At 45.4% G+C, this 25,000-nt stretch overlaps 1 protein-coding gene across 2 annotated transcripts in view; it reads left to right on the top strand.

Annotated features, from left to right (window-relative positions):
- itfg1 (integrin alpha FG-GAP repeat containing 1) overlaps positions 1 to 25,000 on the top strand; it is a 158,786-nt gene that overhangs the window by 108,721 nt on the left and 25,065 nt on the right. For both annotated transcript variants that reach the window (XM_048262833.1, XM_048262832.1), the window contains exons 13-14: positions 7,956 to 7,999; positions 13,564 to 13,642. In XM_048262833.1, the coding sequence (XP_048118790.1) occupies positions 7,956 to 7,999; positions 13,564 to 13,642 (123 nt within the window). The remainder of the gene's footprint in view (positions 1 to 7,955; positions 8,000 to 13,563; positions 13,643 to 25,000) is intronic.

Here is a 25,000-nt window from a genome sequence, read left to right as displayed (position 1 = left end):
TAACAGGTTCATGCAGATTTGCCCAAAGCAGCACTGTTGTTAGTTGGTATTCACAAGGCAAGAGGGAGTCGCTGAAGAACTTGGTGATTTGAAATGCAGACATGCAGAAGTCATAGCTGTGTGTGTATGTGTGTTTCTGTGTGTGTGTGTGTGTGTGTGTGTGTGTGTGTGTGTGTGTGTGTGTGTGTGTGTGTGTGTGTGTGTGTGTGTGTGTGTGTGTGTGTGTGTGTGTGTGAGTGAGAGGCTGATAAAGTGGTACAGACAAAGAGAGAGCTAAGCGGGCTGATTGCATTAATACTCTCTTATTAGGATGCAGATGAGCTCCTCTGAGGAACATCTGCGCCCTTTATTTCAACAGCTTTACACATGCACAAACACTCTCACATTAACACACACACACACACACACACACACAAGCACTCTCTCTCTCTCTTTCCATTTCAGCTCATCTGCACACTCAGACTCTCAATCTTTTGACATGGCTGTATGTGTCAGTATTGCCAGGATAAGTTTGAGAGAGAGAAAGAGTATTCTCTAAGCAGTCTGAACTGCAGTCTTTGGATGATGTGTGATGAAAAGTTTGTGTGTCTGTGTGTGTGTGTGTTTGAGAGAGTGGGAGAACGAGAGACAGTGAAGCAGAAAATGCTTCAATAGCCATGCTTCCTCCTGAAAAACAGCGTGTCAACCTTTGCTCTGGCTGTCGCCCGGTGATCAACACAAACCACCAGCATGCTGTCCACAGTCAGTCGAAATGTGGAGTGTGAGATTTGAGACTCGTTAGAGTGTTTCCTCTGTCTCCATGACTGCGTTTGAGTGACAGGCAGGGCTCAGACGCAGGTAAGCTGATTGACGCTGGCGCGGGTAGAGGGGTGGGGTTCATGCGTCGGCTTCTGGAAAGATCCGTCTTGTCTGGCAGTCAAGACAGCTGTTAGCACAGCCTTCTAGTCATGCAGGGGGAGGCACACACACACACACACACACACACACACACACACACACACACACACACACACACACACTAACACACATATGCACACACACAATTATCAGAACATTACAGCAATCGCCAGATAATTTTCCATACTTCAACTTTAACTATAATAGTGATAATATGATAGCAGTACATGCAAGTGCCTTGGATGAAACCAGAGATGTGCACCACACGTGTAACGGATGGGTAATTGTCTAAGTTTGCTCATTCAGAAGGAACTTTACTGAATTATGTTTGGAGTTAACTGACAAATCTTGCTGAATCCAGTACCTTGCGTAGTTATACGGAAAATACCAATTATATTCTGATATATATGTGTGTATATATATATATATATATATATATATATATATATATATATATATATATATATATAAACAAATGCACATACATTTTTTACGTATGAGCATATTTGTATGCAGCTATGCACATCACAGAAATATATATATATATATTTTTTAAATGTAGGAACGATAGACACACTCACACTCATGCACACATGCATTTAAATAACACATGCAGCTATTTAAATAACATATGCAGCTATTGACAATATACTACTTATCCACAAACCCAAACCCATCCTGGAATGCATACAGAGCACACACAACGCACACCAATCAGTGCAACTGAGTGAGGGGTTAGAAGTCGACGAAAGTATTAATATTTAAACCCAGCTGTCCGCTTCTGCCAGAGTTAGAGAGCAGAGACTTCCATCATTTTCAAGAATCCCCCTCCTCCCGCTCTTCGCACTCCTCCTTCTCCTCTCTTCTTTTCTTCATGCCTTCTCCATCCTCCCATCTGCCATCATCCCTTTTTTTCCCCACATCAGTCCGGTCAGCCCGTCCATCAAGGGGTCACCCGCTGCCCAGATTAGGCCCCCGGCAAATCCACAGGAAGTGCTGAGATTCAGCTGTCAACAAGCCACGCACGCACACACACGCGCGCACACACACACACACACACACACACACACACACACACACACACAAAAGCAAATAAACAAATGTGTACGTTGTCTTACGCGCATGATGCAACACAGTAGATACACAGATAGACTGAGACGCTTGCACATATCCACTTTATCACTCACTGTCACTAGTACACACACTCTCACACACACACACACACACACACACATGCTCGGCTCACATCTGCCCCCTCTCCCAGGCCTGTTCTGCGGCTCCCCTCCCATCTCTGGTTGTCCATCCTGATTGCTTGTGACTGTCACCCCCAGCGGATCAGCCCTGTCCGAGTCCTCCTCATCAGCTAACCTTGGCCCAGCCGGCTCAGAAAGCTCCTCACCAGGGACAACTCTTTCCCGTCTTACCATCGTGTCTCTTAATACCCAGCTATCAGCCCCCTCGCTCCACCACACAACCCCCCCATTGACTTTGAGACGACAGAGAGAATGATACGTTGAGTACGTACGTCACTTAGAAGCTATATGTGTCTGTGTCTGTGTATGTGTGTGTGTGTGTGTGTGTGTGTGTGTGTGTGTGTGTGTGTGTGTGTGTGTGTGTGTGCGTGTGCGTGTGCGTGTGATGTGAGCTTCAGGCTGAGCCCTTTGTTCTGTGTGTGTCCGGAAGGCCCTGCGGAGGACAGATGTGGGCTTAAGGGGAAGGCGGGGAGGGTATTAAGATGGGTGGGAGATGGCATTTGGCCCCTGATTTAACTCTCTCCCATCAGTCTTAGGGATGAGAAGAAATCACAGGCCACCGCCACCGCTGCTCAGCCTGTGTCTTAAACGCTTGTGCTTATTTATTCCCATAGAAAGACGTTCCCTCACACACACCCATTGTTACTGTTGTTGTTGTTGTTTTTAGCTCAGTGTTATGTCATCTGAGGGAAGAATTGTCTTAGAAAGACAAATGTGTGTCACACACACACACTTTTTACCAACCAATCTTCTCTTGTGTTGTGTAGCGGAGAAATATGAAGTCAGTGAAGTGTGTGTGTGTGTACGTGACTGCATGTGTGCGTGCGTGTGTGTGTGTGTGTGGGTGTGTCAGTGGTGAGAGGACGGTACAGCACAAAACACAATCATGACCTCACCTCTACCTTTACCACACAGACAGACAATAAAAAGAGATGAGAATGAATGATTCACTTTAAAGATTGATGGTAATTTTGATACCATAGATTTAATAGAGACCCAGTCAGACCAACAGTATAAAAAATCAGGAACAGAGTTTATTTACAATGATGCGCATCAAGGGAGAGACAGCATGACTTCACCTAAAGATCCATCAGCTGCTCTAACTAGACAAGGAAATAGTTAGGTTTAAGTATCCTTCCAGGATGACGGGAGATGGCGTTGGTCATCCCATCTCACGTGGACTGAATCAGACCCTGATTAGTGGCAACCTGGCAATTCGAAGCAGATAGCTACTGATGCAGCTATGCAGAACAGTGAAACACTGCAAAGTCATAATATTCCCGCTTATCTCTAAATACAGTCATACACACATATACACAGGGACAGTACAGATATCATACAGTCATTACATAGAATCATACTTTTAGTAATCAAAGTGGCCCACTAATGAGAAATGCAGAACATTAAACCACATATTGGAATATTGGATATAATGTTCTATTCCACTTTCTCTCAAGATTGTGTTGAAGTGTGTGTGTGTGTATGTGTGCGTGTGCATGTGCGTGTGTGTGTGTGTGTGTGTGTGTGTGAAGTGGACTTAAAGGGAAGAGAGGGTGAGAGAGAAAAGATGGAACGAGGGACAAAGAGAGGAGCAGTGGAGGAGAGTGGCAAGTGGAGAAAAAAGGGAACAGAGAGATGCAGAGCAAACGAGAGCGAGGAAGAGAGACGGTTGTCTCTGTGAAAGCCTCCTGGTCTCGGAGCATGTCCAGTCATTTGTGAAGGACACATGACGCTCAAATCTCTTTCCCTCTGTCTGTGTGACTTTTTCTATCCATTCTCTCTATCTCTCTCTCCCATCTTCAGCTCATCCTTTCCCGTTTCCTCTGTGGGTTCTGGTGTCTGTGTCGTATCCACTTGTGGCAAAAATCTAATGAGCCAGCACCATCAATTATCATTCTGGTGCATAGTGGCCTACATAGAACACACTGCAATTAAGTCCTTAATATTGTATAGTGAGTTCAGAAAAAATAATCTGGATTGTGTGCGTGTGTGTGCGGTGCGTGTGTGTGTGTGTATGTGTGTGTCTGTCATCCTGACTTTCTGTCTTGCTGTCAGTTTAGACTGGGTGTTTCAGCAGGTTAGACTTCAGACACACATGAATCTCCGGCTCTCTCACCGTAGAAGATGTCAGGCTGAGGATACAGTCCCTTTTGTGCTCACAGGCATGGGGAACATTTAGCTGGCCGCATGTCCTGGGAGATTGTCTGGGGTCGGCCCCGCTCGCCAAGAGGAACCTCACAGAGAGGAGATTTAATGATGTGAAATACGGACAGCGCTAGCCCTGAATGGCCAATGCTGCATACGTCTCTGAACTGCTGGACAGAAATAGATCTTTAAAGACCACATTCCCGTCATCTCTGATAGAGAAGGGGATGAGAGAGAGAGAGAGAGAGAGGGAGGGAGGAAAGAAAGGGAGAGAGAGAGAGAGAGAGAGAGATGATTTACTGTAGAATGAGTTTCTGCACTGAGCCGGCGTGTTTCTCTGTATTGTCTGCTTTTCCATGGCGCCCTGGCTGGCTCACTCATGGCTCGTCAGAAGGGCTGACATTTCAGAAGTGGCAAGCAGTCGGTGGGAGCATTTTGTATGAATTTAATTTCCTCTGAATTTCTTCTGACAGGCATCTGTTTCCGGTACTTATAAAACACAGTAATTGAACAGATGTTTCTGTCTTTCTTTCTTCTCTTTGTCTCTACCTGTTTCTACCTCCATCTCTCTCTCTCTCTCTACCTCTCTCATTCCTCTTTCTCCTTCGGTTTTATCCATGGCCTTATTTTTAGGGTCTTTTCACAGTCATGCAGCATGACTCAGTAGCTATGTAGTATTCTGTCCACCCTGTTACACCCATTCTAACTTACCCCAAATTAAATAGACTGTGCATTACATATAAATCTGCACTTTTCAAACATGCACAAACAAAATAGCCCTAAAAATGGTTCCGTTTAGCATTGACATCTAGCTAGATTTATGCTAGATAATTTATTGGAAAACCATCTTATGGGGTGACTATAATGCTTAAGATGATGATCGTATTTTGTATACTGCTACGTAGGTGTAGGGATACGTTCAAGGGAAGAGGTGCCATCTGCTCTGTCTGCTGTGGGGGTTTTGTTGGGGGTGTGATGTGGTGTGATGTGGTGTGGTGAGTCTTTCATAACCTTGATTCAGGGCTGCCCAAATGCATGTTGTTGCTCTTTCAGATGTCCCTAGCTCTAGGGCTGCATGGCCTGGCTCGCCTACCCTGCACATGTGTGTTTTGTTGTTGTTGTTTTTGTTATTGTTTGTTTTTGTCATTTGTTCAGCCAGCTGGTGGTATTCCCTTGCACTGATGGACTTTACCTTACTGAGAATAACTTATACCATGTCATATTTGAACTATTCTGTTACATGCACAGTACACTTATCTGTCTGACTGTAATGCGAGTGACTACTGTTTCATATATTATGAGAAATGCTAATGTGCTATGAGGTTTTGTAGTATAAAGGTGATAGCTGTGTGTAGATTGTCCACCCTGTGTTTGAGTCACCTGAGATCAGACTGTCATCACCATGCAGTTGCCAAGACGATGTAGATGTCAAAACTGCCACACGAACACCATGCTGTCAAACCCACTTGACAAAGCCTCCTAAAGAGGTGCTTTTTCAGCAGATTCTCCAGTGGTGAGGCAAAGAGAGCGAGACAGAGTAGAATGAGTAACAGTCATAACAAAGACACTGACATAACATTGTGAAATGCTAAGTGTCAGATGTAAAATGTTAACTGTGAAATGTGGCCATAAAGGACATAATCCAGAAGGACAGCGTGTGACAGCCACATTACCTTGAAGAAGTTCAGTTTGTTATCTCAATTTTGCAACAGGGTGCAGAGCGAGCGTGCCGGGTTTTGTCTGTGCCATTTAAATGACGAGAACGCCGCGGGGAGAAGTCAAGGACAAAACCTCCCCCTCAGACTCTCATTAGCTAAACATGAGCTCGCCTCTCTCTCTCTCTCTCCGAGAGCCTGCTTGTTTACGGATCGCCGTCGACCAGTCGGCCACCTGAGCGACTCGGGAATGAAAAGGCTGACCTTGGAGTAATCAAAGCCTCTAATGATTTGTTTCTTTTCATTGCACACACCTCGCTCCACCACACCTCGCCCCTAAACAACCCCACCCCGCCCCCACACACACACACACACACACACACACACACACACACACACCCCACCCCTACCCCCTCATGCCTTTGGAGAACTCTGCTTTCTTTTACCTGGGTTTACCCTCAGTTGTGTTTCTTTGCTTTCAAATATATCATTTTGCGGCTCTCTCACTTTCTCCCTGTGTTATGGCGATACGGGTCGTAATCTTCAGAGAGCATATTATTCCTATTTCTCAGACCCACCGCGCGCAGGTGCCTGGTTGCTGGGAGGGAAGCGCATTAACTGTAACTTCACACAAAGCTATCGAATCGCACTCTGAGAAAGTTAGCGAGTGCGGCGGTGGTGATTTATGAAGTGTTGGCAATCTGTAAGGCCAAGGGCCTGGAAAAAAAGTGACACATCACATAAAGTGGACGTTTCCCCATTCTGTTTGTTCCTCGGGGGAGGCAGCCAAAGCTCTTAATCTCTCAAATCACTGTGTAGAAATTCATAAAGGAATGGAGGTGTTTCTCCAAGTCTGTGTATGAAAAATGAAATGGCACTCTTGCGAAGCAGACCGTTAATCTAGTGTACAAATCACTGTACTCTTTTTTTTTTTTTGCTGTAGAAACTGTTTACTTTGTTTTAGCAATTTTGAAATGTGTCACACAAGCAGAGAAGATGAGGTAGTTTTCACAATAAATTTTGTTTAACTTTAGGATTTGAAAACTATTTGTTTTGAAGTCACTGGCAATATGAAGTAAATTAAAAGAGCATGTGTCTGACTCTGTATGTGTGCAAATGTTTGTACCCAAACAAACTTACATGAACAGATTTGTTCATTGGTTGAAGCCCCTGCGGTGTGTGTCCTTATGAAGGAAGTCAGTTAGGAGGAGCCCATACTTTCCATAAAGCTAAATCCACAGTGACCTCCAGCAAGGCTGTCCGGAGCTCTGAAGGACCCCTTTCATGTGGTGGCTTTGAATGGGGCCTTTTGTGCGCAGGCATCAGAGGAGGCAGCCCTCTCCCATGCTAATTCAGTCCGCATTCACACACAAGACACCAGTAGCTGAATCAGGGGAGAGAGAGAGAGAGAAGCTTGCGGAGAGACCCAGTAAAGATTTTGCTGGTGGCATGCACTTTCTTTCTGATCTCTTCCTCAGGTGGTCTGAGAAACATGCACACACAAACACTCACATGCACACATAAACTCTCACACAAATGCACACATAAACTCTCACAAACACACACATGCACACATAAACTCACTTACTCACTCGCTCTCTCTCGCACACACACACACACACACACGCACACGCAAGCAAGCAAACAAACATTACCCAGATGCGCATGCTGTGTTTGCATTTCCTTGTGTATACCAGCACACAGCAGAGCAAAGCACAGTGGGTAATGGAACCCATTTTCATTTGTTTGATGGTGTCTGGAGTGACAAGAGACTGTGTAATGATGTTTCCTTTTTGTTTCACTCTGGACCGTCATTGCTTCAAAAGTAATTTCACAACACAGAGGTTCTCTGCAAGCATAGATGAGGGTGAAATTGGTGTGTTTGTATTGGGTGTGTGTGTGTATGCGTGACTCTTAACTGAGCATATTTGGGTGTGCGTGCATGTGTGCCAAATCTTGATGTCCACTCAGAGTCGTAATTCTGCCCTTCTCTGTTCTTTTTCAGTGCTCAGCGGTCTTTGCCCCAAGGTGTGTCCAGACAATGTGAAGGTAGGAGCACAGTGTGCACATGGTTGTAGTCATTTGTGTGTGTGTGTGTGTGTGTGTGTGTGTGTGTGTGTGTGTGTGTGTGTGTGCGCTTTCTCCCCTGGTTCTCTGGCCGTCCTCTGTTGATTGTATTGATTGTCTCTGTGTGTGTCTGTTGTCTCCCTATATGTCCCATACACTATGTAGGTTTGTCAGCAGTGTCAATTAAAGTGTGTGTGTTTTGTCCCTGCAAGTGTGTGTGCAAACCTAGTGTGTGTGTCTGCTCTGTGGTATGTGTGATTGATTGAGGTACTGTTTGCAGCTGTGGGAAGTTTGGGCTCCTCTGTCTCCTCAGGTCCCTGCCATCCATCACTTCACTCCTCTGCCTATCTCTCAATCTCCAGCCCAACCTCCACCTCTCTCTCTCTCTCTCTCTCTCTCTCTCTCTCTCTCTCTCTTTCTTTCTTTTTTCTTTCTTTCTTTCTTTCTTTCTTTCTTTCTTTCTCTCTCTCTCTCTCTCTCTCTCTCTCTCTCTCTCTCTCTCTCTCTCTCTCTCTCTCTCTCTCTCTCTCTCTCTCTCTCTCTCTCTCTCTGCCCCTCCCTTCCTTCCTCCTTTGGGATTCTGACTCTGATGCTGCTCCCGAAGCAGTACTTTTGTACACACACATACAAGAACAAACACACACACACACACACACATAAACACACACACACTCTCTCTCTCTCTCTCATACAGTCACGCTGCCCTTGTCTGTGCCCTCTGCTCCCTAAGCTGCATTTTGGCAATTTCTCTCCATTTCTGATATCTCTCCTCGTAGAGTCATTCCTTCTCTTTGGTCCCGCGGGGCCATCCTCTCCTCCAGACCCTCTCTCCTGCTCTATTCTGCTCTTTCATCTGGTGTCTGGCCACCCCTTTCCTTAGCTTTTAACTGTTAAATGAGATGAGGAGAACACCTAGAGAGAAGGAGGAGACAGAGGAGAGGGAGAGAGGGAGGGCTGTGCGAGCGAAAGTGAAGTAAAGGGAAGAGAGGCGTCCGAGGGAGGAGATGAAAGTGGGATAAAGGGGACGTGCTTTAAACGAGTCTGAGCCATGAGGAATGATGGAGGACAAGATGAAAGAATGAAACAGATGAAAGGAAAGATATTAAATTGAATGGAAGGTACAGTGTGTGTGTGTGTGTGTGTGTGTGTGTGAGAGAGAGAATCTTTGTGTATGTACTTCACACCATGCGAGTTTATAGTGCTGTAGGCACAACTGAGTCAAGACAAAAGACAACTGCAATGTAATCAGATGTATAAGATTGTCAAATAGTGAGCTTAACTTGGGGTGATAACACACCGCCGACATGTCCTCGCTTTTTTGATCATGCCTTTTTTAGGACTGTCAAAAGAGCAGGTAACTTCTTTTAACTGCAGCACCACCAGAAGCATTCTGTTCTGATCTCTTTCTGTGTGTGTGTGTGTGTGTGTGTGTGTGTGTGTGTGTGTGTGTGTGTGTGTGTGTGTGTGTGTGTGTGTGTGTGTGTGTGTGTGTGTGTGTGTGTGTGTGTGTGTGTGTGTGTGTTTGTGAGAGAGAGAGCGAGACAGACAAAGTGTTAGCAACTCAGCTCTGATTTTTTGCCATTGGTGTTAATTAGGCAAACAGTAAACACTGAATCATAATCCATTGTAATGAGGAGATATTAAGATGAGAATTAGAATGCATACACACACACTCACACACCTTGCACTTAAACAAACTTGTTTGTCGGCAGGCATTTATCCAAAGTCAACTCTGCATTAGTTAATATACAGCTCAAACATAGGATCACCGAAGCACACACACACACACACACACACACACACGCACACACACTCTCTCATATGAAGCCACTCAAAGCTCAGAGTCGAGCAAACATTTGCACAAACCCATTCTTGAATTGCTCTCTCACATGGACACATAGGCTCAGTTACACACATGTTGAATTTGTGAACATGTGAACATACACACACACACTTACTATTTCTCTTTCACTTTCTCAAACAGACACATATGCATAGGCATATGCACACAAACTCACACACTCACTCTACTTTTGACACACGTACACACACACACACACCTACCATTTATATGAACATCACATTCAGCTTGTTTCTCATTACATTCTATCCCTCTTTTCCACCCCCTCTCCTTTTCCCACTCACCTTTCTTAAACAAACACACACACACACACACACACACACACACACACACACACACACACACACACACACACACAATCAAACTGCATGACCAGATGAGAGCACTGCACGCCCCTCCCCACGCCCACTGTCTTGTCTGTGTTTCACTTCTACTTACACATCATTATTTATTTACTTGTTTGTTTATGTATGTGTTTATTTATTTAGCCCCCGTGTGTATTTTGAGCTGGACATGCGCTGCCTTTGGAAGCCAGTTTGTTTGTTTCTCCCAGAACTTCAAAAAGCACATCCACTGCCCAGACAGTGTGGGTCTCCTAAGGAGAGAGATCATCATGTGGTGCTGCTTATTGATTTGCTTTGTTTTGTTCATTTTTTGTTTTGCCCGTTTGCCTCATCGTGGGCCCAGTGTTGCTGAGAAGTCAGATGGGGGCGATTTGTGAATGAATAGAATGTAATGCTCAGATGGGAGAGAGAGAGAGAGAGAGAGAGAGAGAGAGGGGAGAGAGAGAGAGAGAGGGGAGAGAGGGAGAGGAGAGGGGAGGAGAGGAGAAAGGGGAGGGAGAAGATAAAGATGTTGATGTTGCTAGTGGCATTAGATTGAGCTAAGGGCTAGACTTTAAGTAAGTAAGTATAATATACTCTTTTGATCCCGTGAGGGAAATTTGGTCTCTGCATTTACTGTATCCCAATCTGTGAATTAGTGAAACACGCTCAGCACACAGTGAACACACAGTGAGGTGAAGCACACACTAATCCCGGCGCAGTGAGCTGCCTGCAACAACAGCAGCGCTCGGGGAGCAGTGAGGTTAGGTGCCTTGCTCAAAGGCACTTCAGCCGTGCCTACTGGTTGGGGTTCGAACCGGCAACCCTCCGGTTACAAGTCCGAAGCGCTAACCAGTAGGCCACGACTGCCCTAAAGTCCAAAGCTGACTAAAGCTATTTTAAAACTATTTGTTCCATGTGTAATATTTGAAATATGTAATCAATATGCAACTGTGCTTGACCTAGCATAACAAGACCCAATCCCAGTGTATATAGAGTATGTATTGCCAGTATGTAAGTTAACCTTTCATTCAGTGATGTCTATAGTGGTTGTGGCAGAAAGATTAGTTTATATTAATTGTATTTGGCTAGTCTCACAAGACCCAAAGGGATGTGGGAAATTGTAGTATGTCATTCCTCATGTGTTTTTTTAATGAGTTGTTTAAATTCATTATGCTGGATGTGCATTATTCAGTAATATTGTTACCTTTTCCACAGGGATAATACTTTTTATGTTTTATTTGTCAGTCTTTCTGTCAGCAAGACTGGACAAACCGTTGGCATGATTTTTATAAAGCTTGGAGGAGGGTTTAGCTGAGCTGAGGAGGAGCCCTTTTTTTTCGTTAACATTGGCCTTTTGTCCTTGGTGGAGGTCTGCTGTATATGAGTGCCCTTCCAGGTTTAGAAATGGATTATTTGACTTTCCTACATCAAAGCAGAGTCTTTCACTTGTTCATATTGAACTAATGGTCCAACCACCTGGGGAGCACTTTGTCCACTTTGTCTTCTACTTTGTATTCCCCATGTTACGATTTCCCCCTCCTTTGTGATCTGTTAGTCGTGTGTGTGTGTGTGTGTGTGTGTGTGTGTGTGTGTGTGTGTGTGTGTGTGTGTGTGTGTGTGTGTGTGTGTGTGTGTGTGTGTGTTGGGTCGGAATTAGGGTCGGGGGAATTGCCCTCATGCTGTGAGGAGAATATTTAATGAGAGAGAGAATCTTGGAGAATCTTGCTCACTCTAAAGACATTGCACTCTTATTTTAGGACAAGATGATGTTTACCTCTGTTCCTGTGGATCCTGAGAGTGTTGCATGAGGGAGCCTCATCAGTTAAGCTTAAGAACTGATGGCTTTATCTGCTAATCTCAAAAGTGTATAGCGTTAGAGTCTGTGGTGTGTTTTCAAGCACACTGGGCAGGAATTGGGATTGTGTTCTGCAGAATGTGTCTGGCAGTTTATCTCCGTGGACCTGTATAGAACTTGAACTATTCTACAGCGGTGAGGTTCTTGTCACAAAGATTCTGGATTCTGGGACCCTCTAAACACTGGACTTCTGCACCAGTATGGTGGACTCCTGTGGTCAACCAATGCAATATGGCCAATTTTGTGAACCTACCGGTATGTGCTGGCTTCTAACTGTCTTCTTTCTACAAGTTCAAGTCCCTCCCGAGGGCCTGGTAGATGCAGGGGAATATATTGGAGAGGAACCTTTGTTCTGTAAAGGATGAGGATCCTGTCATCAGCTACGTCTGAAATGTTCTGACCAGGGCAGAGTTGACTGTGTTGCTTCGGCAAGAGGCAGGCATCAGATCCCTGTGTCTTTTTGAAAGGGTGCTGGAGGAGATGTAGATTGCTTTGCCTGTAGACCCAGCCTGTAGACCGTCACCAATGGGCTGGAAGAGGAAAGGTCACTGTCCTTCAGCGTTGGTCATAACTGCTGTCTTTAGTGGCCTTATGTACGGTATACAGTTAAGGAAATGGAAGCCGTTTGTTTATTGAGCTTTTTATTGGGCTCAGAAAAAATGCAGCGATTTGGGGAAACCCTGAAGAGTATTTTAGTGTGAGATTTTTAGGGAGGAGGAGGGAGGCTTGTTGTTTTTAATATAATGAAGAGGAGTATTTTTATGTTCTTAATGGAAGTGTGTGTGTGTCTGTGTCTGTGTCTGTGTCTGTGTCTGTGTCTGTGTCTGTGTCTGTGTCTGTGTCTGTGTGTCTGTCAAGATAAAATGGTTTGCAGTTGTGAGAAATACACACATGCACATTCTTACACTAATGCACTTGAACTTTATATTTACCACGTGCATACAGTACATGCAAACATGAACACACATGCATACACACATAGTTAATCTAAATGCTGTGTGTGTGCACGCACATGAACATAACACATAGTTAATCTAAATGCTGTGTGTGTGCACGCACATGAACATAACACATAGTTAATCTAAATGCTGTGTGTGTGCACGCACATGAACATAACCATATACTAATGCACTCACTAATTTCCTTATACAGTTACAGACCCCCCTCCCCTCTCTCTCTCTCTTTCTTTCTCTATCTCTATCTCTCTCTCTTTCTCTCATACACACACATAGTGTGGTGCTACAGTAGATTAGCTATCAGCCTGTGATCATGTGTGGGGCTGGTGGATGCCAGCCTATTCCCCTGTCACGCCTGTCAGAGTGATGGCCTCCTGAGCCTCTCTATCTGGGTCAGCCCAACACCCCCCAACACACACACACACACGTACACAGCAGGTGCAGTACTATTTCATCTAAACACATCGCAGAAATATTCCAGCGATCAATTGTTTTAACTCTGTGTGTGTGTGTGTGTGTGTGTGTGTGTTTTTGTTTCCACATGGCAGCCATTTGGTGTGAATCAGCCCGGTCCTTATGTCATGTACACCTCGGTGGACTCCAATGGCTACTTGAAGAACGCCTCTGGTGAGTGGGACACCTTCTCATTCCTTCTTATTTACACACTCCTCTGTGGCTCTGAACTGACAGTGTGTCTGTTTGCTGCTCTTTTAACATGTGATTCGTCCGGGAAAATACTGCTCACACATCAAAGTGTGTGTGTGTGTGAGTGAGTGAGTGAGTGTGTGAGAGAGAGACAGACAGACAGACAGAGAGAGAGGAGGGAGGGGCACTCTAAAGCATCATTTTGGCTTCTTCACTGAAAGGACTTGAAGGACTGACAAAAGATTAAAGGTTCCGGATGATCACACCAGCCTTCTCATATTAAGCTTTCTCTCTGGAGACTGATGCATACAGCCATGCCACTCTGAGTTATATCTATTGTAATATGAATAATAGGAGCATTTGGTTTTGGTTCTGAATCCCCTGGCATTGGTGGCCCTGTTGGGCTTTGTGCAAAAGCCCATGTAATAGCAAGACTTATGGGTGATGAAGTTTTGTGGCCCTCTGTTGGGAAGCCCTGTCCTGCAGTGCCCCATGACTCTGAGAGATAATTGAGGGCTTTGCTGGGACAGCGTCCATCTGACCACATCTGACCATCTCTATCTTGGGTTATCTCTGCGCCCCCCGTGCTTTCGAGCCTAACAGCTTGACACAAAGAGCCACATTTTGGCTCCGATTGCAGATCAAGTGATTTGAAAGGACAAAAACACCTGAATAAAGAAAGCAAACATTTTCGTTTTTGCTGTGAAGTAAAACATTTACAATATTGTGTGTGCATGTGTGTCTTCGTATCGTTGTGTATCTGTTTTCATTGCATTGCAAACCCGTTCACTCATAATGAGTTTGTGTACGGAGGTCTCAAAGAAAAAACTGTGTGTCTAGCCAGGCTTGGTGTTCACAAAAGCTGAATGCCCTCTTGGCAATGTAAAAAGGACAGGTCCTTGGCAAGAGAGTGCCTCTTCTGTCTTCTAGTCTCTTCTTTCTCTTCATCTCACCTCTGACCTCCTCTCATCTATTTTCCTCATCCTTTCTTCTGTCCACTCTCTCCTCCTCTCCCTCCAGCCTCCTGCTCCTCTGTTCTCTCCCCCTGCCCTTGTCCTTGTCCTAACCCCCCACTCCTTACACTCCTTCATCCCCTCCTCACCTCCTTTATGTCCCTAATGGGCCACCATAATGGACTATTTTAATGAATAATAATAATAAAATATAAAAATAGATTGTCTTTAAATGAAGGTTTAACTGTGGGGTCAGGTGGGGTCAGGTTTAGTATGCCCATCAGAAGTATCAAATAGCATCAAAACTACCAGCCTCCTGTAAAGCATAAAAGCCTATGCTTAATTGTATTTTTTATGAGTGATGTACGTTTGTCCAGTCATACATAGGCATCATAGTGTAATAAGCTGCTAAGACGCTAATGTTTTTAAAATTATAGTTTTATTATTATTATTACCATATTATTATTTATATCCTTCCTGAGGTGACCATTCTGTTTCGGTTCACATTGACAAAGCTGTTCGCGCATGAGTCGCTCCAGCCTCACGTCTATTTTTAGAGACAATTGTGAGTGTATTACTTGCACGGTCAGTCGGCTCCTACTCTCTCTCCTCCCCACATTTCACCCAAATTTATCTCCCCCATATCTCTCCTCTTCCCTCTCTCTTTTCTCCTCTCTCCCCCATATCTCTCCTCTTCCCTCTCTTTTCTCCTCTCTCCCCCATATCTCTCCTCTTCCCTCTCTTTTCTTTTCTCCTCTCTGTTCTGTCTTTTACCTCAGTCCTCCCTTGGCTGCTCTTAAGTTCTCCTTCTCTGTCCTTCCCTCTCTCACCCCCATTTACCCCCCAAACTATCTCTTCCCCATTCCTCCTCCTCCTCTCCTGGTCAGTGACCATGGCCTCTGAAAGGCCTCTCTCCGCACTCATCTCTCTCTCTCTCTCTCTCTCTCTCTCTCTCTCTCTCTCTCTCTCTCTCTCTCTCTCTCTCTCTCTCTCTCTCTGCTCTTCCTCTACCTGGTAGCCCTTGTGTCTCTGATGTTGCCCTGTGAGGTCTCCTAAAGTGATCTAAAGCCTGCCCACCCCCAGCCCCCCTGGCCTCCCGACGCTGGAGAGGAAGAGTGCCATACGAGGGAGACGAGAGCGAGGCTGACACGCGGTTAATATCTCCAGCGGCGACGCGGGCCGACGTGACAGCCCCATTTCAAAGATAGATCGCTAAACGGCCAAAGGGACAGAAATTATTTTCAGATAACTGGAAATAATGGATTTGAGTGCTACTGCTCTGCTCTGCTTTGCTCAGAGAGAAAAAAAAATGGCGAAGCCTTTATTCTGCTCTCTTTCCCTCCCTCTCTCTCTCTTTATTCTGCTCTCTTTCCCTCCCTCTCTCTCTCTTTATTCTGCTCTCTTTCCCACTCTCTCCTTCTCACTCTGTGTTCCTGTCTTCGCACAGATGAATAGTCTGCTAGGGCTTCCTCCTCCTCCACATGCATTAGTCTCTGTGGATTAACCATGGAGCCACCACAGATCCCCCTCTGATTGCTGCAGGACAATAAATTGAGCAACCAAGAGAACACTCTCTCACACACACACACACACACACACACACACACACACACACACACACACACCGTTTGTCAGTACAATCATACCTTGGTGGATGCATGTATTTTCTTTTGTGCGTGTGTGTGTGTGTGTGTGTGTGTATAGATGTATGCACCTGTATGTGTGTTTCTGTTGATTAATCACACCATGATGTGTAAGTTATGTGAGAATTTCAGCTGAGTTTTAATGAAAACTTTAGTGCAAAGTGCTATTCCTCCACCCCTCCCCTCTCCACCCCACCCCACCCCACACCTCCCCTCTCCACCCCACACCTCCCCTCTCCACCCTACCCCATCATCGCCTCCTCCCCTCTGAAGCGATGTCAGGGATGCCAGCCTCAGGGATAACTGTTGTCCTTTCAGAGATCAGTGCCAGCTGCCATCCACAAAGAGGAATCACAGAAGTAGTGTTTCCACAGCCTCTCTCTCTCTCCCTCTCCCTCTCTCTCTCTCTCTCTCTCTCTCTCTCTCTCTCTCTCTCTCTCTCTCTCTCTCTCTCTCTCTCTCTCTCTCTCTTACCTTTTATAGTTTCCCTTTTTCCTATTCTCTTTCTCTCCACCCTGGAGAGCTGAAACATAAAACCTACTTACAGACAGATAATGCAGAAGCAGAGACATCTCTTCATGGGAGGGAGTGTTGTCTGTGGTGATGTGGTGCTTGTGGCGCTGTCCGTGGTGCTGGGCTGCTTGTGGCGCTGTCCGTGGTGCTGGGTTGCTTGTGGCGCTGTCCGTGGTGCTGGGCTGCTTGTGGCGCTGTCCGCAGTGCTGGGGTGCTTGTGGCACTGTCCGTGGTGCTGGGCTGCTTGTGGCGCTGTCCGCGGTGTTGTTGTCCGACATGCTAAGGCACCATTTGTGGTGCAGACGGGAAGTAGAGGTGCCATCAGTGGTGTCAAGGAGAGGCTAGGGTGCTAGATACACCAACGGTGTTAGGGTGCTGTCCATGCTGCTGAGGTTAGGGTTCTGTCCATGCTGCTGAGGTTAGGGTTCTGTCCATGCTGCTGAGGTTAGGGTGTTGCCCGCGCTGCTGAGGTTAGGGTTCTGAGGTTAGGGTGTTGCCCGCGGTGCTGAGGTTAGGGTGGTTAGAGTGCTGAGGTTAGGGTGTTGAGGTTAGGGTGTTGCCCGCGCTGCTGAGGTTAGGGTGCTGAGGTTGGGGTGTTGCCTGCAGTGCTGAGTTTGGGTGCTGAGGTTAGGGTGCTGAGGTTAGGGTCCTGTGGTTAGGGTGCTGAGGTTAGGGTGGTTAGGGTGCTGAGGTTAGGGTGTTGCCCGCGCTGCTGAGGTTAGGGTGCTGAGGTTGGGGTGTTGCCTGCAGTGCTGAGTTTGGGTGCTGAGGTTAGGGTGCTGAGGTTAGGGTCCTGTGGTTAGGGTGCTGAGGTTAGGGTGTTGCCCTCGGTGCTGAGGTTAGGGTGCTGAGGTTGGGGTGTTGCCTGCAGTGCTGAGGTTAGTGCTGAGGTTAGGGTGCTGAGGTTAGGGTGCTGAGGTTAGGGTCCTGTGGTTAGGGTGCTGAGGTTAGGGTGTTGACCCCGGTGCTGAGGTTAGGGTGCTGCCCGTGGTGCTGAGGGGTGTTTGGTGGAATTAGGAATGGGATTGGTTGGGTTGGGATGGGATGGGATGGGTGACAACAAGTTGAGGGTAATGGCTGGTCCAGGGTCATTGTGGCTTGGGTGAATACTTTTTTTACTATAGTCAGGTTGGGGGTGATTTCAAATGGACCGTAGCTTAATTGGAAAAGTTATCACAGAACTAAAACAAAAATGGAATGTGGCTGATTTCCGCTGATTGGGCTATTTTTTTTTTTTTTTTAAGAATTGAACTCTGTGTCTGGAAGCTCAGATGCAGACAGTGCACCGGAAGCTCCAGGAACTATTGAGAGATAATTAGACTGGCAATTATACGGAGCTGAGCCAGTCATTACATAGGAAAGGAGCCTGTCAGTGCAGGAGCTTGTATGGCAAAGAGGGAGGTTAGCTGGTTGGTGAAAAATATTTCAGGCATGAAAACTCCTCACCTTTCGGCGAAATTCGCCGTTTTGAATCCAAAATAGGGGACTTACGAGGTTCGCGCAGATCCGATGAGAAAATATTGTAGTGGGGGGGGGGGGGGGTGGTATGGGGTTACAACTGAGTTTACAAATCACGCGCAGACGCGAATGCGTTGTAAGACAAGAGCCCAATTAAAAACTTGTCTGATCCAGCAACGATTATGTGAATGCAGCCCCTATGCATTTAGCCTATTAAACAGTGGAAGCTAAATTTTGCCGCGGATGCAACGCGAACAGAACGCTTGCGCTGGAATAGCCTCCCTGTCTGTGTGACTACAGATATGCGTCTGAAATGTGAGCCCGGCGAGGAGAGATCATGGGAGAGATGCTTATTGATGTCACAGGTGGGCTAGTTGAAACGTTCAACTTCTGTCAGAAAAAGACGTTGAGATTGGTGTAGCAACGTAGCATAGGCTGTTGTTAAAGTTAGCGATATTGGACAGAAATATAGACATAACGAGTTCATTTGATGAAGAATACGTGCAGTTTTAGCCATCTAGATCGACAAAAGGTGAAGCAAATAGGCATACTTTATCAGTATAGCAAAGGCTAATGGGGGGTCATTGCAGCACTACTTAAGGTTATTTAAGGATGGTTGGGTGAGAGGTATCTTCAGACAGAGGCGGAATCATGTCATGTTCTCGTGTGTATGTAGGAGCATCGTTGTGGATGCAGTAGGTACAGTATGTGGGCACGGCAGGCCCTGGCTGTGGTGGTGCTGGCTGGCTGCTTTGGCTGCTGTGGTGTGTAGCTGCTGTGTAGACTGACTGGGCAGAGCTGAGGTCCCCTGGGCCTCTCACTGATCACTAATACATTGGAGTCACAGCTCGGTTCAAGCATATTTATTCTGTGGATCACACTCTAGGGAGTCTCTATCTCTCTCTCTCTCTCTCTCTCTCTCTCTCTCTCTCTCTCTCTCTCTCTCTCTCTCTCTCTTTATTTATTCTGTGGATCACTCTCTCTCTCTCTCTCTCTCTCTCTCTCTCTCTCAATTCAATTCAAGTCAAGTGAGCTTTATTAGCATGACAAATATTTTTGCATTGCCAAAGCAGAACATTTAGACATACATTTACATAGAGAATGCCTGGAATACAGTACATGGCAAATAGATACGCATCCAAGATTAACAAACAAGCTGGTGTGTGTGTGCGTGTGTGTATGTGTATGTGTGGCTGCGTGCATGTATGGTGTTTGTCTGTGTAATTATATGGATATGGATTTGACATCATTGTCAAATCTACACACACACATACACATACTTGTTTATGCTCTCTCTCTCTCAATTCAATTCAATTTAATTCAATTCAATTCAAGTGGGCTTTATTAGCGTAACAAAATTTTTTTTTCATTTAGACATACATTTACATAGAGACTGCTTGGAATATAGTACATGGCAAATAGATACGCATCCAAGATTAACAAACAAGATCTCTCTCTCTCCCTCTCTCTCTCTCTTTTTCTCTTTCTCTCTCTTGTATTCTGTATGTACTGTATATACTGTATATATAGTTCCATCTCCCTTGACACTACACCCCTCTCTTCTTCTCTGTCATGTCCCCACTCTTTCTTGTGTTGTCCCCTGTCGCACATGGGGCCCCAGTTCTGATGGTGGTGAGAAGAGGAAAGAGCTGAGGGAGGGAGGGAGGGAGGGAATCGCAGGAGATGAAAGAGTGGAGAGGAGGAGAAGGAAGAGTGGAGAGGAGAAGAGAGGGATCCGGGGCCATCTCGGGGGAGATGAGCAGGAGATGACGGGTCTGTCCAGGAGCTAATGGGATGGAAGACAGGTGGAGGCTTCAGTGTGCTGCTTATCTCACACACACACACACACACACACACACACACACACACACACGCACACACACACACACTCAGACAAACCAGCGCGCGCACACACACACACACACACACACACACACACACACACACATACAGGAACACATACACCCTCCAACACATACACATATAAACACACACACACACAGGTGTGTTTCAGGAGCTGGGTCTCAGAGATAGAGTTCTTAGTGCAGAGAGCACTGTGTGTCCTCTGCTCATCCTCAAGCACAGAGTCTGTATTTTTTATCATCTGAGGGCAGTAGTATGTAAGCACGTGTGTTCAACTAAACATTATTGTTTGACCAAAATGTGTGTGTGAGTAGATCATTCTGAGAGCGTAGATATCCATGCAGACCAAATACCCATGCCATGCAACATTGTGGAAGTTGGCCGGCGATTCAAAACTTTTCCCTCGCTATATTCCGCCAGCTTTCAAGAAAATTGTGCTTGTAGTTTTGTGTGATCCTCAGGGAAACAATAAAATCGCTATGGAACATTGCCTTTGGACACTGAGCAAAAATGTCAAGGCATGCTTAGCCTACAGTATATAGCCAGCAGCAAAATCCGTAAAATAATTGTATTGTTATGATGATTATTACGATTGTTGTCTGTATGAGATCACTCAGTGGCATGTCCCGCTGAACGACTTGCCGTGTGTGTGTGTGTGTGTGTGTATTTGAGTATGTGAGAGAGAGAAGCTGAGAGTGAGAGAGCATCAGAGAGGGGTCATTAGTGTAAGCTATTTAGTAACTAGAGGCAGCTGCTCCTTCTTCCCTCCCTGAGAAAAAGCGAAGCCATTAGTGTTTGCGGGCAGGGGGAAGCAGATGTTTCCTTCGACCATAAACCTGGGCCAACCGAACTACCATTTATTGGACATTTATTGCAAATTGCCCTGGCCAAACGGAACATCTTGATCAGATACATAATGCAGTTTCCTGCAGTAGTCATTTGAATTGCTTCTTTTTGTGGATAATATAATAATGTGCACGTGTGTGTGTGTGTGTGTGTGTGCGTGTGCGTGTGCGTGTGGCTTTTTATGAATGTGTCTGTTTTTCACTAGACAAGAGAGGAAGGACAGAGAGAGAGAGAGAGAGAAAAGCATTTTTATCTTATCTTGGGTCCTTGCGCAGTCACCCAGTGCGTAGCCACCTGACAGGTGTTAACTCCTCTGGCTCTCTGTGTGTTGAAGTATAAAATTGTGCTAGCCACTGTGCTGAAAATGAAAGGGGCAGTAGCCCAGGGCCTCTGCTGTGCACTGGACAGCATGGAAGCCTCAGGTTTGTTTATCTGTCAGGAAATTGCTGTCCGATTTTTGAACACCAACATTCAAATGTGAACAAATCTGGTTCAGTAGTTATAGTGTGAATAAATCGATACACTGTAATTTGTGCGTGAGTGTGTGTGTGTGTGTGTGAGGGAGTGGATGTGTCTGCATTTGAATCTTATATCAGTGGTTCAGGGAGAGATTTGACTGTTGTGAGAGTTAAAAAGTGAGGCTTCTGAATGTGTGTGTGTGTGTGTGTGTGTGTGTGTGTGTGTGTGTGTGTGTGTGTGTGTGCGTGCGTGCGTGTGTATTTGTGTTGCCATGGCCCCCTCACCTCATTTGTCATGACCATGCCCCCCTCACCTCATCCCTGTATGACTGTGCTGGGCTTCTCCTCCACATTTCCTCATGACGCAAACCAGTATACTCACTCACCTCACAATTCTCTCTGGCACATTTCTCTTTCTTTTCTCTCTCTCTCTCTCTCTCTCTCTCTATCTCTATCTCTCTCTATCTATCTATCTATCTCTCTCCCTCTCTCTCTCTTCTCTCTGTTGTTCTCATTCTTGCTCTCCATCTTTATCTTTCTCCCCATCACTCTCACCACAGACTAGAGGACACAGACTAATTATCATCCAGAATGGACAGAGACAGAAGCAGAGGGGCCCAACAAAGACAAACGCACACAGGCAAACATTAAAGGAGAGATAAAACCGTCAAAGCAGCAAGACAAGTTGAAGAAGAAAACGATTAGAAAGGGATGGAGAGAAATCTAATCATTAAATACCTCAGGGGAAGAGAAGAGAAAAAAACGGGACGTATTCCTTTCTTTTTTGTCAGAGAAAGAGAGAGAGAGAGAGAATGTTATTATTGAAGAGAAGGAGGGAAAGGGAGGACATGAGGAGAAAGACAGAAACAGGGCAAGAGATGAGGGGAGGTTTAGCACTCGTTTATTAAACCAGTGTTCCGACCATTACATTACGGCACCCTCAAAGCCCACAGGCCATGAGAATCCCCAGTATAGACATCTTAGGCAAGAAAGAGCTGTAAAGACACAGGGACGGAGGTAAAGAAAGAGAGGGGTAGTGGGAGAGAAGACATCACAAAGGATAGAGGAAGAGAGGAAGACCGGTAAGAAAAGACTTGAAAAGGGCAGCAAGAGAAATAGAGAGGGAGGGAGATATGGAGAGAGAGTGGGAGATATGGAGATGGAGAGAGATAGACATAAAAATTGGTAAAAAGAGGCAAAGAAAGATGAGAGGGTAGAGAGAAAGATAGATATATATATATAGAGATAAGAAAATTAAGATGGAGAGAGGGGGAGGAGAGAGATGGAGAGAGTGCAGGCAGAGCATGAAGGGGTTGAGCAGTGGATCGATACATGGCTTCAGCAAACTGGCTTTAATTAGGGAAATGAATGTGGAGGATTATCAGCAGGCCAGCAAGACAGCACACTACTTCCTCTGTGTAGACACACACACACACACAAAGCACACATACAGTACAGTACACCCACACACACACACAAACACACACACAAAAGCACATACATACACACAAAAGCACATACATACACATACACATCTGCCTACTCACTCATCTACACTGTGCATTCGCGCACACACACACACACACACACACAAAAGTACATACTGTGCAACTGGAAAGTTTTCAGACCATTTCAAGTTTTCCACATTTTATTATGTTTCAGACTCATCTTAAAATGAATTTAAAAAAAATATCATCAGTCTACACACAATGCTCCAATACAGTACCATTTTCATAAGTATTCACACTCTTTGTTATGATATTTGTTATTATAGGCCTACTCAATGGTCCTTGAGATGTTTCTACAACTTGACTGGAGTCCACCTGGGCCTAAATGAATTTATTGGACATTATTAGGAGAGGCACACATCTGTCTATATTCACCTTTTTTTCAGCCACGCTCATTTTAGAAATGTATTTTCTTCCGCCTTGTGCTCAATCTTCCGGTCGGCTAGTTACGGCTAACTAGCTTCATTAGGAAGAGGATGGAGAGGCTAACTTGGGAGGAAACAAAAAATGCTATCAGGAGGTCAGATTGCAATATTGTACTTCGCCACCCAAGGCTATTCACCTCTACAGAGTGGGTAGATGATATTCGGCGGTGGCCTCCCATATCGTGTGGAGATATATTTTAGAGACAAACAGTATGTCATTACAAGTGTCATAATATTTTCTTATGAAGTGTTTTCTTTATTTTTACCCAAATGCAAATGCATTATCTGATTATTTACTGTCTAAAATGCTAAAACTAACACACTTACACCGGGGCGGGACAGACATACTTACTGAATAGAATAGAAAGTCATTACAGAACAAGCTTCTAAGTCATTGCTCAACGGGAAGTTCGGGAACAAAGCAGGGCAAAGATGGTGCCCCGTTTGTGTGTGGAATAAGGTGAATAAGGTCTCACAGTTAATGATGTATGTCAGAGTGAAAACCAAGCCACAAGGTGGAGTATTGCCCATAGACCTGCGAGACAGGGTTGTGTGAAGTCACAGATCTGGGCATGGATACAAGAACATTTCTGCAGCATTGAAATTGCCAAAGAGCACGGTGGCCTCCATCATTCTCAAATGGAAACTATTTGAAACAACCAACAGTCTTCCTAGATCTTGCCTCCCAGTCAAACTGATTAATTGGGGACAAAGGACCTTGGTCAGACAGGTAACCAAGGACCCAATGGTCACTATGAGTGAGATCCAGAGTTCCTTTGTGTAGATGTGAGAAGCTTATAGAAGGACAACCTCCATGACCTGACTCACACAAATACACAACTCCTGCTTTACACATTCATATATTACACACACTGTCAAGTGGTACATTTCCGTAAAGTCTGTGAAGCCTAGTTGAGCTAAGTGTGGGCAAACAACCATAAAAGGCTCTAGTGGTGCTAAGTATCCCCCTAACAGCAGTACACAGTAATAAGCACGGAGAGCAGTTCAACACAGCATTCACCTACAGTACATCAAAGCACCGTATGTGTGTCTGTGTCTGTGTCTGTGTGTGTGTGTGTGTGTGTGTCTCTGTGTGTGTGTGTGTCTGTGTGTCTTTGTCTGTGTCTGTCCCTGTCTGTGTGTGTGTGTCTCTATGTGTGTGTGTGTCTGTGTCTGTCTCTCTGTGTCTCTGTGTGTGTGTGTGTGTGTGTGTGTGTGTGTGTGTGGTGCCTACTTGAGCGGCAGTCAGTGAGTGTGGGAGTGTATAAAATCCATGAAGAGCTATTCAGGCTCCATTTCTGTGTCTATTTTTGTCATTGTGCATGCAGAGTGAGTGAGTGCCCGATTGTGGGTTAAAACTGTATGTGGCCCTCATGTGTCGTCCGTTATACTTAGCAATTGCGTTCGTGCTGACAGTTTTAGTGGAAGGAGAGTGTGTATGAGTCCATGCTCTTTTAGTCTTAGCTCTTTTGTGTGTGTGTGTGTGTGTGAGTGTGAGACCGAGAGAGTGTGTGTATTTAGCAGCAGATTGGAGATGTGTGTGTGTAGCTTGAGAGAGTTGAGTTGTGCAGCTTTGGCGACCGAGAGGATTATTATTGATCAGTGTTTTGTTCCTCCACTCCCACCATCTCTCATCTTCTCTCCCTCCCTCTCACTTGTTTTTCTCCATCTCT

Source organism: Alosa alosa, chromosome 14 (assembly GCF_017589495.1).
Source record: "Alosa alosa isolate M-15738 ecotype Scorff River chromosome 14, AALO_Geno_1.1, whole genome shotgun sequence".
NCBI lineage: Eukaryota > Metazoa > Chordata > Actinopteri > Clupeiformes > Clupeidae > Alosa > Alosa alosa.
The sequence above is the reverse complement of the archived record's forward strand: the minus strand, read 5'-3'. Positions and strand labels throughout refer to the sequence as shown.